Source organism: Bos grunniens, chromosome 11 (genome assembly GCF_055505025.1).
Source record: "Bos grunniens cultivar Pamir isolate PY7600 chromosome 11, Bosgru_T2T1.0, whole genome shotgun sequence".
Classification (NCBI taxonomy): Eukaryota; Metazoa; Chordata; class Mammalia; order Artiodactyla; family Bovidae; genus Bos; species Bos grunniens.
Genome location: NC_141175.1, coordinates 12,417,029 through 12,430,400, shown reverse-complemented (window position 1 = coordinate 12,430,400; position 13,372 = coordinate 12,417,029). Strand labels below are relative to the sequence as shown.

The 13,372-nt window shown below is 57.9% G+C and overlaps 1 protein-coding gene across 16 annotated transcripts in view; it reads left to right on the top strand.

The window, feature by feature from the left end:
• Positions 1-13,372, top strand: part of NEK6 (NIMA related kinase 6) — an 86,321-nt gene that overhangs the window by 54,580 nt on the left and 18,369 nt on the right. For all 16 annotated transcript variants that reach the window (XM_086325265.1, XM_086325260.1, XM_086325255.1 and 13 more), the window contains 3 exons: positions 2,902-3,012; positions 6,878-6,986; positions 8,001-8,108. In XM_086325265.1, the coding sequence (XP_086181391.1) occupies positions 2,902-3,012; positions 6,878-6,986; positions 8,001-8,108 (328 nt within the window). The remainder of the gene's footprint in view (positions 1-2,901; positions 3,013-6,877; positions 6,987-8,000; positions 8,109-13,372) is intronic.

Sequence of the window (13,372 nt, the reverse complement as noted above, 5' to 3'; positions counted from 1 at the left end):
TCCAGGAGATGCTCTGTGCCAGGGAGACAGAGCCGAGCCAGTCTGGGGCACTGGGCAGAATTAACAGCCGAGCACGGGTCCCCGGGTTCTGGGAGCTAGAGGAGCTCGGGGCCCCTGAGGTGTCCACCTGTTGGACTCTAGCCAGGCCTCCAACAGGGAGGAGGCAGGATGCACAACTGGGGATGGGTCCCCCGGGAGTAGCTGATGTGCCTGCCCCTCTGTGAGCAGAAGTCCTTGGTTCCACCGGAGCTGCACAGGGTTGTGTGAAGGACAGACCTGCAGGGCCCGTCCAGGGCGAGGGGTGGTGGTGGTGGATGGTGTCTATGGTCATCCTTTCCCCCTTCCTGCTGGATTCCCCTCTGGTCTCCTGAGAGTCAGAGATGACAGAACTTTCTGGACTAGACCTATTTCCCTGGTCTAGGGGTGGCTCTCCCTGGGGCTCTGCCCTCCTCCCCTGAATCTCAGGTTCAGGATTCCACCTGAGAATTAGGAGGTGATGGAGGAGAAGAAAAGGGATGGGCTTTGGAGGCCCGGGATCCTGGATTCAAATGCTGATGTCTTCGTTTACAAGCTGTGCGGCCTTAAGCGTATGACTTAACCTCCCTGAGCCTCAGTTTGCCCATCAGCCCAATGGTGAGAATGCCGGCCTTACAGGATATGGGCAGATAGAGAGAATTAAATAAAATAGTATCGGGGGAGTTCCCTGCTGGCCTAGTGGTTAGGATTCCAGGATTTCATTTCCGTGGCCTGGATTCAGTCTCTGGTTAAGGAACTGAGATCCTGCAAGCAGCGTGGCATGGCCAAAAAATAAATCAATGAAAAATTTTTAAAAATAAAGTAGTGTCTGAAGAGGGCCTGGCACAGGAGAGCACACAGTCAGCACTGACTTGGTGTCCTCTGTCCCCACATAGAGAGAGAGCTTGCTTGGCAGCTTCCTGTAAAGTGGGCTACTGGTACAGTCAACCATGGCACCCTCCCCCGCCACCCCACCGCCCAGGGATTCCCAGGCAGGAGGGAGAACAGACAGGCGGCAGATGGTGACCTTCGGGTGATGCTGGCAGACCCAAGGGCGCCGGGGAAATCGTGCAGGGCCCAGGGCCTGGTCTCAGAATCTGGAAGGCTGAGACAAGCCTGCTGCAGGAGCCCTGACAGCATGGATGGGCGTGCAGATCATGGTGGACTTGAATGCCACATTCAGGATGTGAGACTTGAACGTGGGGACAAGAAGGGGGCCCAGCAGTGGCTGAGCGCGAGGTGTCGTGGCCATATGGGAGTTGTGGATGCTCGCAGGGGTGGCCCTTGGCTGTGATGGGTCCCAAGGGGGAGGCTAGAGGCTTGTAGGGAGGTATCCTTAACTCCAGCCATCACAGGTCCTAAAATACTCTTCAGATAACATTTTGAAAGTTTTACTAAATGATTAACTTTGGACCCAGTTGTGATCCCTGAAACTGATTCCCCAGCCCTGGGGAGTGGCTGTCTGGATCACACACCCCTGTCGCCCTACTCGTGGCCAAGAACACATGTGTGCTGCTCACATGAGTAAGGGATTGTACACGTGTGCACACCAAGCCAGCCTGTTTGGTTCTTGGGCTCAGAACTGAGTGACCACAGCCTCTTCGGTGAGGCTGCCCCAGGTGACATGACCTGGGCCTGCCTGGTGTGGGGTCTCTGACCCTCCCCCAGGCTGCATTGCCACTGAGCGTGGTCAGCTGCGGGCTTTGCAGGCAGATACGTCCCTTGCTCACTAGCTCTGGGGCCGTGGGTAAGCTGCTGACCACTTGGGGCCTTGGTTTTCTCATCTGTCTAAGGGGTTGATGACGAGAATGCTGTCTTCAGAGGTGTTGTCGTGGAATTAGTGAGAAGATGCATTGGAAGGACTCAGTGTAGCATCTGGTCAGAGGCAGCCCCCGTTGCCATGGTTATAACCTCTGCCACCAGGCCAGCCCCTTTGCAGAACGTGACCCACCTCTCCAGCCTGCCTGTGGGAAGTCAACAGGAGGTGCCAGGGCACGGGATGTTTCCTACAATGCAGAAAGAAGCGCGGTCCTCAGAGGGGCCACTGCGCGGCATCGTTCATGCTGTTCGCGCCAGGACCAGTGAGAGGCTGCCAGGCGGGGCAGGACAGTGACGCACAGCATAGATACGTGCCCCTCACGCCGCACCTTCTGGGCCTTTGGGAAAATGTGCTTTCAAGTGGCCTCTGGGTGGGACCCCCGCTGGACCGGCTGACCTTACTGTGGCGGAATATTTGAGTCCCTCTGCCTTCCCTAGATCCTGGAGTCATTTCAGTATAGTTTCAGTTATAAGGAATGCCAGGGTCTCCTGTCAGCCAAGCAGGGGCTGACTTCCGGCCAGTGGGGGTGCGGTCCTGTCCAGCAATCACACAGGCCACGGTGATCAGGCCAGAATCAGGGCTTCATTACTGAGCACCGTGCTCAGGGCAGCTCTCACACCAGGAATGATGTTTTCTCAAGATTTCACAAAGGGTGGGTCAGAAACTGAGAAAGTGGGAAGGAAGAAGGAAGGAGGTGGACACTTCCAAGTATTCCAGGACCACTGAGTACAGAGGTGGAGTGGTGGGGGTCTGGCCCTACCCTGGAGGGGCCTGGGTGGATGTGATGATGAAGAGGAGGGAGAAAAGGGTCATTTCCACAGTGTCTGTTGAGTCTTAGCTGCGAGTGGTCACCATGTAGATATTTCAGGGGTATCAGCCTGTGTAATTTTCACAGCTTCTCTGCAAAAGATTATGCCCATTTTACAGAGGGGACACTGAGGCTCAGGGATGCAAAATGGCTTTCCCCGTGTCACCCAGGTCTGCAGGCCATTCCCCCCAGATACTCGCCTCTCCAACTGTATCATCTCTCACTGGCTCCATCTCCCTCTTTTTCTCTGTTTGGGCAGCAACTGAACCATCCAAACATCATCAAGTATTTGGATTCATTCATCGAGGACAATGAACTGAACATTGTGCTGGAGCTGGCGGACGCGGGCGACCTATCACAGATGATCAAGGTGAGGGTGCCTGGCGGGAGAGCTGGGTCTCGTGGTGCTGCCCAGGTCAGGTGCCCCCCCACCTCAGCCCAGATCCCCCAGTGCTCTGGTCTCAGGTAGAGGCAGCTACTCAAGGACACTCGCCCCCCGTCCCCCCTTGCTGATGCCCAGAGGCCTCAGTTATGGTCCCATCCACACTTGCTGGGAGAGGGTCAGCCACGGGCAGAAAAGACCCATCTGGGGTCCCTCACCACCCCAGCCCACCCATGGGCTCATGGCCACTTTTGCTTCGCAGAAGGGATGGGGCATAACCCCCTGTAGGTCAGACCCCAGGTCTCAGAATCTGGGAAAGTGTCTTCTGCCTCATTTTATAGACGGGAAAACTAAGCCCAGAGAGGTTGGAAGAGTTACCTGAGGATCCCCAGCAGCATGGGCACAGACCCGTGCCAGTGACCCAGGTCTCTGCTTCCAGTGGCCCTCCGGTGGCATCATCCCCAGGGGACCTTCCTGAGCCCCTCAGCCCTTGTGAGACATCTTCCTTCCCATATAATGGCCGAGGTCAGGGATCTCAGAGATTTTGAGCAACCTGCCAAGTCCCACAGGCAGCCCCCAGACTGCCCGTTCACCTCCCCCCCGCCCCGCCTTGAGCCCAGAACTGGGTCCGCCTGAGCCTGGACACGGGGACCTTCACAGCTCCACCGATGGGGCACCCACTGCAGGCCACAGCCGTGCTGCGTGTATGCCTCACTCACTGAGTCCACACTACCCTTAAATAGTGAGGCTCAGAGAGGTTTTGTCACCTGCGTGGGGTAGCACAGTCTCTAAGTGGGATCCCTGGGCCAGCACGCTCAGCTCCACTCACCCTGCCTCCTTCAAGGTCGTCGCTCCCCGGCTGGCTGGACCCTCATCCACAGACCGTGTTGGTGGGCCTGCATCACTCCTCCCCCGAGCCCAGTCTGTCCCTAAGCCGGGCTGGGCCATGCCCGAGCCCCCACCCTGCTCTGTCTTTCCCACCAGGCACTGGGGATTGAATGATTGCTCGGTGCCTGCTCTTCTGAAATTTGGCTCCTAGGAATAGGGGCATTTCTGGGAAGCAGCATTACTTGAGCTGTTATCACCTGCTTTTATACTTTCATTGACATATTAATGGGTTTGCAGGGATGTTAATCTCCACGCAGATCCCTGGTGGAAACAGATGTGCTGTTTCACATCTCACTTCTCCCCCGCTCCCCCCACTCTTTTTCTCCTTCCTGTGTCGTTCTCTCCCTGAACACCATGCATCCAGACCTGCTCTGTGCCCACCCCCATGCTGCTGGCCTAGGCGCGGCCCTCAGAGAGCTTGCCTTCTGATGGGAGAGCAGAGCTGTGAACGAGCAGTCATGAGCAGCAGTGAACAAGCCAAGTTCAGGGTCTGTGGGAGCCAGGGAAGGCTTCCTGGAGGAAGTGACACGTTAGCAGGGAAGGCTTCCTGGAGGAGGTGGCATGTTAGCAGATACCCGAGGGGAGACCTGCAGCCTAGAGGCAGAGCAGCTTGTGCCAGAGCCCAGAGGGATGGAAGCCCAGGGTCCACAAAGCACTTTTGTCTGGTCAGGGTGCTGCACCCTGTCAGCCCCTGTGGCCCTCAGACCCCCTCACAGCCTCTCAGCTCATGGAGGGGGCTGGAGTCAGACAATGGGGAGTTGGGGGTGCTGGGGAAATTATAGATCCCTCCCCTTCCTGAACCTCAGTTTCCACCGCTGTTGTGGGGGCCTCATCGGGGAGGGCTGCGTGGGAGCTGCAGGGCCTGGATGCAAGCTCCTTCCAGCCAGAAGAGACAGGAGGGAGGCATGGTGGCATCCAGCATCCTTTGTACCTGGCCTGGGGTGGTGCCTCCCCTCACCCCGGCTTCCCCTGGGCCAACCCTGACTCAGGGTTCAAGTCGGTTATTCACACCCTTGGTTTCTGGGGCGGTGGCCCAGCTTCCAGGTGCTTCAGGCCCTTCTGTCTCAGGAGCCCTCCTCCTCACATGGCCTGGCACCTCCCTCCCTCTGTCAAGGGCCCCTCACCCTCCCCTTCCCCTGCTGAGTTTGTGGCCCTGCAGGCAGAGCAGCTCAGACAGGCAAGGCAGGGCAGTAGGAAGACCCCGGGCCCAGGGTCAGACACACCTGCGGGATGACCTGGGCAGCTCCCTGTACCTCAGTTTCCCATCTGTAATGGACCCAGCATAGTGCTCAGGGCCTGGGAGCAGCTGTTTCTCCGGCCTTTCCTTCTCTCTAGCTGCCTCTGGCTTTTGGAGGGAACAGGGGCCTAGGCAGGGCTCAGCCTGGGGCCACACTGAGTCCTGGCCTGACAGGGAGGCGGCTGGCCAGCAGACCCTCTGTCCCAAAGGCCCCCAGCCTCCAGAGCCAAGCAGCACCGCCATGGCCACGTGCCGGCGTTATTTACGATGGATGGTGAAGCCGGAGCTGCTGCCACCCCAGAACCCACCAGAGACTCCGCGCCTTCCCGCTAAATGTCACCCGTACCAATAGGACGTGACATTTAGAAAATCACCATGCACAGCCGCGCACATCCCCATTTAAATGCTATAATGAGGATTAGCTAACATTAGGGTACAAATAACACCGCAGTGCGGCCCACTGTGGAGGCCTGAGGTGGTCCTGGGGGAGCTCTGTGCCGGGAGCCAGGGGCAGCTGACTCATGAGGTCCCCTCCCAGAATGGAGCCTTAGAAGAGCCTCATGGGGCTTTAGAGCCAGTCCAGGGGCTTCCCACTATGACTGTCCCAAGGTTGGAGGTGTCCACGTCTGGTTCCAGCTCTGCCGCCCCTGCTGGATGACCCTGGGCAAGTTCCTGAACCTCTCTGACCTTGGGCCTTCATCAGGTGGTTACTGGTACCATTAGAAGTGGGTAAAGAGCTTGGGCTTCCCAGGTTGAGCTGTTGTAACTCTGCCCCTTACTGCTCCCGTGTGGCCCTCAGTTTCCCCATCTGTGAGATGGGTGCAGCCATCACTGTGGGGCTCAGCACAGAGGCTGCACATGGCAGGTGCTTAGCAGAGGTTAGCTCGGGTCCCACCTCCTGCCTCAGGCTGCGAGTGTCCTGGGTCTTCCCTGTGCCGGTCTGGCTGCCAAGTCTTCACCTCTGGCTGCTTTGGGAAAAGATGGTTGCTCTAAGTGAACAGAAACTAGGTTCCAAATGACGGGTGTGTGAATTATGTCCCCGACCCCTACGGGCCTGGCCCACAGGAGATCCCCCTGGAGGGATGCTGATCTGAACAGTGGACGAGGACATGTTCCTGGTTGATTGAGCTCTTTCAGGACCCTTGGTTACTTACAGATCACTCAGTGCAGCCTGGGTAGGTTTTGAGTTTTAGGCTTTTGTTTTTTGCTTTTTTTTTTCTGCAGTGTTAAGTATGATTTCCCAGGCAACAAAGTAGGTTGTGCCTGTTGAAACTGGAAGGTCCATTTGAGACTGTCAGGCCCGCTTCCTGGAGGTCCTTGCCATGCTTGTTCATGGTTACATGTGCTGGCTCCCAGGAAGGGAGCTGGGATTTAAGCACCAAGCAGGTCTTGGGTGCCCCCATCCTGGGCTGGGCCAGGCCCAGGGCAGAGAGCCCACCCCAGTCACTTCTGCAAGGAACTAATCCCTGTCGGGCAGTGTGGGAGGAGATGGACGTGTGTCCAGGAGACTCCAGGTAGAGGGTCATAGAGAGCAGCCTTCAAGATGTGGTCCCAGCATCCCTTCAGCGAAGCCATCAGAACAGCCCCTGTGTCCAGGCCAGCCCCGCCTTCAGGGAGCCCCATGCTGGTGCTGGGGGTGGACACGTGACCCCTGGAGCCGGGACCCTACAGCGGCACTCCCAGGCTCGTCACCCAAGCCTGTCCGTGTGTCTGTCTACCCCTCCGCAGTACTTCAAGAAGCAGAAGCGGCTCATCCCGGAGAGGACCGTGTGGAAGTACTTCGTGCAGCTCTGCAGTGCCGTGGAGCACATGCACTCCCGCCGGGTCATGCACCGCGGTACGTGCCGGGGGCCGCGGGACACAGCCTTCCCCTCGGCTCCTCCCGGCTGCTCGGGACAGCCTGAGGAGGGCGACCGCCTTGTATCCCCAGCCGGTGGGTGGCCAGCATCTTGCCTGTCCTTACAGCGTCAGAGAATGGGAGCGGGAGGCCTCAGGCTTGACGGCACCCTGGACCTTGTGCCCCTGTCAGGGGCCTCCCCAAGGTGACAGCACCAAGTGCCATGTAGTCACAGGGACCTCAGGAACAGGGGCCATGCTCAACACATAATCTCCAATCCCCGAAACCAGCCCGGAGCCAGCAAGAGGGGCCTGCAGCGAGGGTAGGGTGGGTGGAGAGACTGGCAGGGAAGTCATGGCTAGTTCCGGTACTGCCGCCAGCTCTGCCTGGGAGGGCAGGGAAATCATCCTGGAAAAGGGAACTTTTCATCTGGGCTTTGAAGTCTTAGTAGGAGTTGGCTGGACAGAGGAGATGAGTGTTTCTGAGAGCTGACATCGTCCTAAACTGTGAGCAAAGAGCCTGTTGAGTGCCCAGCAGAGTGCTGTGTGCTTTAGCTAGATGACTTTACTGATTCCTCCACTTGTTCATTTTGCCTGCATTTATCAGTGTCTGCTGTGTGTGAGGCACTGCCCTGGTGACTGGGGAACAGCACAGGTTACCTCCCTGAGCACCTCCTTCATCTGTTATACAGACCTGCATAGAGTACCCACTCTGCTGTAAAAGAAGAAACGAGAACAAAAATCCCTGCACTCCTAGACCTCACAGCAGCCCTGAGCTGTAGTGAAGTTAGACCCATCTTACAGATGAGGAAACTGAGGTTACATTTCTCAAAGTCCCACAGCTGGGCAGAAACAGGGCCAGGGTCTTGGCCTGAGAGAGCAGGACTGAGGACTAAACCCCCATCACCTGAAGGGCCCCACTCTCTGGCCACCCCCAGGCCTCCTCCTCCTTCCCCTTGCCACCAGGCAACCTCACTGCAGACCCCACACCAACCCCCCTCTCCTTCCCCTGCAGACATCAAGCCTGCCAACGTGTTCATCACGGCCACGGGCATCGTGAAGCTGGGCGACCTCGGCCTGGGCCGCTTCTTCAGCTCAGAGACCACCGCGGCCCACTCCCTAGGTAAGGACAGGCCGTTCACACCCCAGCAACCCCTAAGGTCCTGGATGATGTGGGGAGTGCGAACCCTGTCCCTGGGGTGCCTTTGGTTAGAACCTCCGATGTTCTGCTTCAGAACAGTGGCCAGAGGGGAGTAAACCAAGGACTGGAGGAGCCCAGGACGCGACCACCGTGTCCTCACGAGCTCATGTTTTAGGGATAGGGAGGTGTGGCTCCATGGTCGCAGAGACCACCATGCCATTTTTCTCGCTGCTGCACGGTGTCCCATCGTGTTTGGGTGTGGTGGTTTTGAAGCTCTCGTCCCCATCTGACCCTGGAGGACCCCTGGCCCGGCCTCCCTAGCAGCTGGTGCACCGTGACTCTTCTGTTAGGTCAGAACAAAAGGATGTTCAAGGACCTGCCAACACGTGAGATCGTGACACTTCATTCATTCATGTACATTCAGCCCGTTCCTCCTGCTGGGGATGTTTGGGCTATTTACAGCTTTTGGCTTTTAAACCGGCAGTTTCAAAGCTGTAGGAGCCCAGTGCTTTCATGGTGGAGGTGACTTTGTAGCTGAAGTGTGGGAAGTGACCAGGAGCCCAGGAGGTACGGAGGAAAGGATGGCATGGGGAGGGTCGAGGACCCATGGGTGGCAAGGAAGGCAGGCGGGGCCTAGAAGGCTGAGCTTAGTGGGAACACCATCCCGGGAGCGCGGGGGCACTGACGGCCAGACGCCGAAGGAGACTTGGAGGTCACATGTGTGTTTCGGGTCATGTTAAGCACTGTCCAGCTTCAGAATCCAGATATGTGAGCGAGTAAGTGAAGTCACTCAGTCGTGTCTGACTCTTTGCGACCCCATGGACTGTAGCCTACCAGGCTCCTCTGTCCATGGCATTTTCCAGGCAAGCATATGGAGTGGGTTCCCATTTCCTTCTCCAGATATGTGAGCAAATGCGAAACTTGGACGGCTGGAGAATTTTACACTTGATTAGAAACCAGCGAAGTCCCCAGTGTGTGTGGAACACAGAAGTAGGGTCCCCTGGGTGCTGTGACCAGGGCTGCATGGGAACATTTCAGGCCAGGGCAGGGTGCAGGGGCATTTCCCCGACCCCCAGCAGTTCCTGGCTCTTTGCCGTGGCGTCTGCAGGGGACGGTGCCTGAGACTCATCTCCCCCATTCGGTGCCGCATCCACAGGAGGGAGCTGGTCCTGTGCACAGGCCGAGCCCCTCGAACACTGCTCTGTTGTCCACTCGCATCCCCCGCACTCCGTGGCCCAGCCAGTGCATCTCCGGTCTTCCTGTGCGCTACACCCCTGAGAGCCTGCGGCGTGCCAAGAGACACACAGCAGCCTTCTGGAAGACACGCTTTCCTGGTGGAAACTGTCACTGTTCATACAGGTCCTGATGGCTCGAGGCTCTCAGGGTATAGCACACAGTCTGGAGAAACAGGCTAACTCAGAGATCAACAGCTCCCAGCTGGGAACCGGAGAGACTGTGAGTGTGTGTGACTGTGTAAATGCGTGTGTGTATGTGGTTGTTTTGAAATCGTCATCCCTATCTGACCTCAGAGGACCTCTGGCCCGGCCTCCTTAGCAGCTGGTGTGCTGTGGCTCTTCCGTTAGGTCAGAATGAAAGGATGTTTAAGAACCCGCCAACCCTTGAGTTGGCGATGCTTCGGTCATGCCTCAAGTAGATGTCAGGGTCCATAGGCTCCTTCCTCTGCGCTGATGAGGAATCTGAGACCCAGGGAGCTTGAGGGACTCTTCTGAGTTCTGTGATGGCAGAGCCGGGCCATGATACGGCCCTCCCGGTGCAGCACCTGGTTCTTCCAGGAGCCCAGGGTTGGGGGCCCTGGAAGGATCTGCCTCCGGAGCTCGGCCACTGACTCCTGTACCTGGGAGGAAGCCGTCTCTTTCTCGCTTCCCCATATCCTTCTCTTTGGGGAAATCATTGTGTCTTGTCAGCTTGGGACTGTTTACCTCTCTGGTGCAAGGGCTTCAGAAAGGCCAGAAATTCAAGGGAAACCGTCAAAGAGCAGAGTTAAAGCCACTGCCTCCTGTCCCCTGTCAGTCAGGTCCCAACCCTCCTCTGTCCCGCCGGGGAAAAGACTGCGGCACAAGTCAGAGCTGGTTAAGATCACATCGTGAGGAGCGGGCAGAAATGCGGGCTCGTCCAACAGTGTGAGTTTATCGACTTGGACTGGTGCACTTATTATATTAATGAGAAGGAATTGGAACTTGAGAAAAGGCTGCCCGGGTAAGCCAGGCTCTTCCCACAGCCTCTGAGTGGCTGTCGGGCCTCATGGTAGGTGGAAGGAGCCCTCCTGGGGCCGTGTGCCCATCGAGCTGAGAGGCCCGCACGGGCTCAGCAAGGCCCTGTGGCCAGAACCGGGGGCTAGGCCCCACGAAGGCGACAGTGCCAAGCCATAGCCCAGGTCTGAAGTCTCGGAGACCAGGAGAAAAGACCCCCTTCCGTGGCGAGGTTCCACCACACACAGCTGTCCCATACACACATTCGGCGGGGCAGCAGGCTGCACGAACTGCAGGTGCCTCGTGACTCAGGACGGACTTGGGGGGCAGAGCCTCCCGCACACCCCATGTGTGGGTGTGAATTATGCATCCATTGGCTCTCTGTGCACCTACTACGTGGGGGATGTTCCGAGGCAGCCACGTTGCCCCAGCAACCACCTTGTCTCCAGAGGCTGCTGACCCAGGGTAGGGCTTATGCAAATCCCATCTCCTCCTGCCGCCTCCTCCCCCAGCCCCCTCCCTGCCTCCATATTTGCTAACACGAGGCTGGCATGAAAGGGCATTAGTCATGCCATGGCCGGGCTGACAGGTGCGGTACCCAGCGGTGGCAGAGCGGCTGCCTCGGTGTCAGGAATAGGAGCCGTAATTAGAGCGCGGAACAGAATGAGCGTCAGACGAATTACCAGGCAGCAGATCATATTTGTCAGGAAGGATTGCATACATAAAAATTAAGTGACAGTACACGCCGGCATAATGAAAGAAAAATGAAAGATTTGCCTACACACAGCTCACAAGCTACAAGCAAGTGTCTCGCTCCGAGCAACGGCAGCAGCTGCAAGACAAATTGTGGGGCTGGGAGAGCAGGCTCTGCCCGCTCTGCCATGAGACCCGACGGCCTCGGGCTGGGATCGGGGTGGGAGGTGAGGCAGGCTCACATTCAGGCCATTACCGCTCCCCACCCTTCTTTCAGGGGGGCTGGAGAAGACAGGTCCGGTTGGGGGCAACCCTTGTCAGGTACCCACGGTAAGGCCGTTTTCCATGTCACTGACCCCTGGCCTGGCTGTGGGGCATACATAAATCCTTCCTTCGCCTTTCCGCAGGCCGAGTGCCCTGGTCCTGGGCTGGGTGCAGGATGGGAGGTTACGGGAACATGAGGTGATACAGCCTTCCCTGCTCTCGGGGGGTTCCCAGACAGACCCAGGGTGGCACTGTGTGGGGGGGCAAGCAGAATGGTATGCGGCGGGCCCACTGTGTGAAGGCACAGTGCTGGCTGGCTGACTCAGCTGTGCCCGAGGAGCAAGGGTCCACTGGGACCTGGAGCTGCCTTGGCCCCTCCCAGGGGCTTTATTTTCATCTTCTGAAGTCACTAAACTGACCAAGGAGGTGTGTTAACAAAGAAGACATGGTTTAAAGGATGTTTGAAAAACATGTTGCATCTTAAAAATGTGGACCAGTGAGGCTTAAAATCTTTTGACAGATGAGGAAACGGGGGCACAGAGCAGCACTGCCATATCCCTGTGGTCCCCAGGCAAGCAGGGGCTGGAGAGTCCTTTTGGGGCTGGAAAATGTGTTTAGCATCTTCACCACCAGCCAAAGCATCTTCATGTCCCAGGTGGTACCTTGCTTAGTGCTCCAGCCGCCCAGGGAGGTGGGAATCCTCAGAACTCGTTAATAGGGGAGGAAGCACAGGTGCAGTGAGGCGAGCACCTTCGCGTTACCAGGTGGCGCTCCAAGCAGAGCCACGTGGCAGGTGGGGGCGTGGCCACGTGGTGGGCGGGGTGGTGCCACGTGGCAGGCGGGGGCGTGGCCACGTGGTGGGCGGGGTGGTGCCACATGGCGGGTGAGGTGCGGCCACGCGAGAGTTTCCATCCAAGGCTTCCTGCGCCATCTTGGGGTGAGCCCCTGATAACTGGGAATGTGGGGTGCCGTGTAGCCTGGCAGAGTCGTGCTCCCTGACCCTTAGATCTGTTAGCCATCCTCCATGGGGGGAACTACCAGTAGGCAGATATTTATAGGGATGTAAACAATCTGGAATCAAGTCGACGCTGGTAGAAGTACAGTGTTTCATCAACATGGCTGCTTCTCGGGAGGGCTGTGTGGCCTGACCTCGGGTCGGCTGGTAACTTAGGAGGACTTGGTGACAAACGGTGGCACATGGACAGGGTGTTCGTGTGTTGTGGTCCCAGTGTTGGGCGGAGCGGGGAGAGTCTGGAGAGGGCCCGGAAGCTGAGGACTTGGCTTTTCTCTCTTGGGGGATGAGAAGCCCTCGGCCTAAGGCAGAGACGTGGCGCCTGCCTTGGGGTGCAGGATGCGGGGCGGGGGCGGTGAGAATGGGCAGGACAGTGGGGCAGGGGGGCTAAGCCAAACCGTTGTCCAGGTGAGGTGCAGCAGTTAGGACAGTGGCCAGGGGACCAGGGAGGAGGGGAGCCCCCTCAGGAAGTGAGGCCTGATGTTGTCGGGGGCAGGGAGGGAGTTTCATGGGTCAGGGCCTCCTGCAGCACAGAGGAGTCTGGTCCTCACCGGCTCCCCTGCCCTCTTGGGTACCCCCAGCCCTCCTTTCCTAGGACCACCCCCCTCCATTGCCCAGCCCCTGGGGTCTGTAGGGAGCAGAGCCTTCCCAGAGCTGTTGCTTCCTCCTGTCCGTGTGCCAGGAGTTCAGACTATCCCCATTTTTCTGAGATAGATACCAGGGCTCCAGAATGTGGCAGGGAGGACCCCCACGGACCACTGAGTTCACCCCGTGTTCCACTGGAGGCAGAGAGAGAGGGTCCGGTTCTCTGCTGCAACGGGTCCAGGCCTGGCTGGGGTGCCGCTCTGGGGGTGCATGTCAGCGCCCCCACCCCCTTTCCCAGCCGTTTTCAAAACCACCATCCGGGGAAGAAGTGCAGCCCACAGATGCCAGCCTCCCCTTCATGTGATATCTTTGCCTTTTTCATATCTAATGAACATGTTTCAAACACTGTGAGCATTTCAAAACACAGCAAAGTTTGTTTTGACAGGAGTGGCGCATCTCGGGAAGCGGGGCCCTTTAATCAG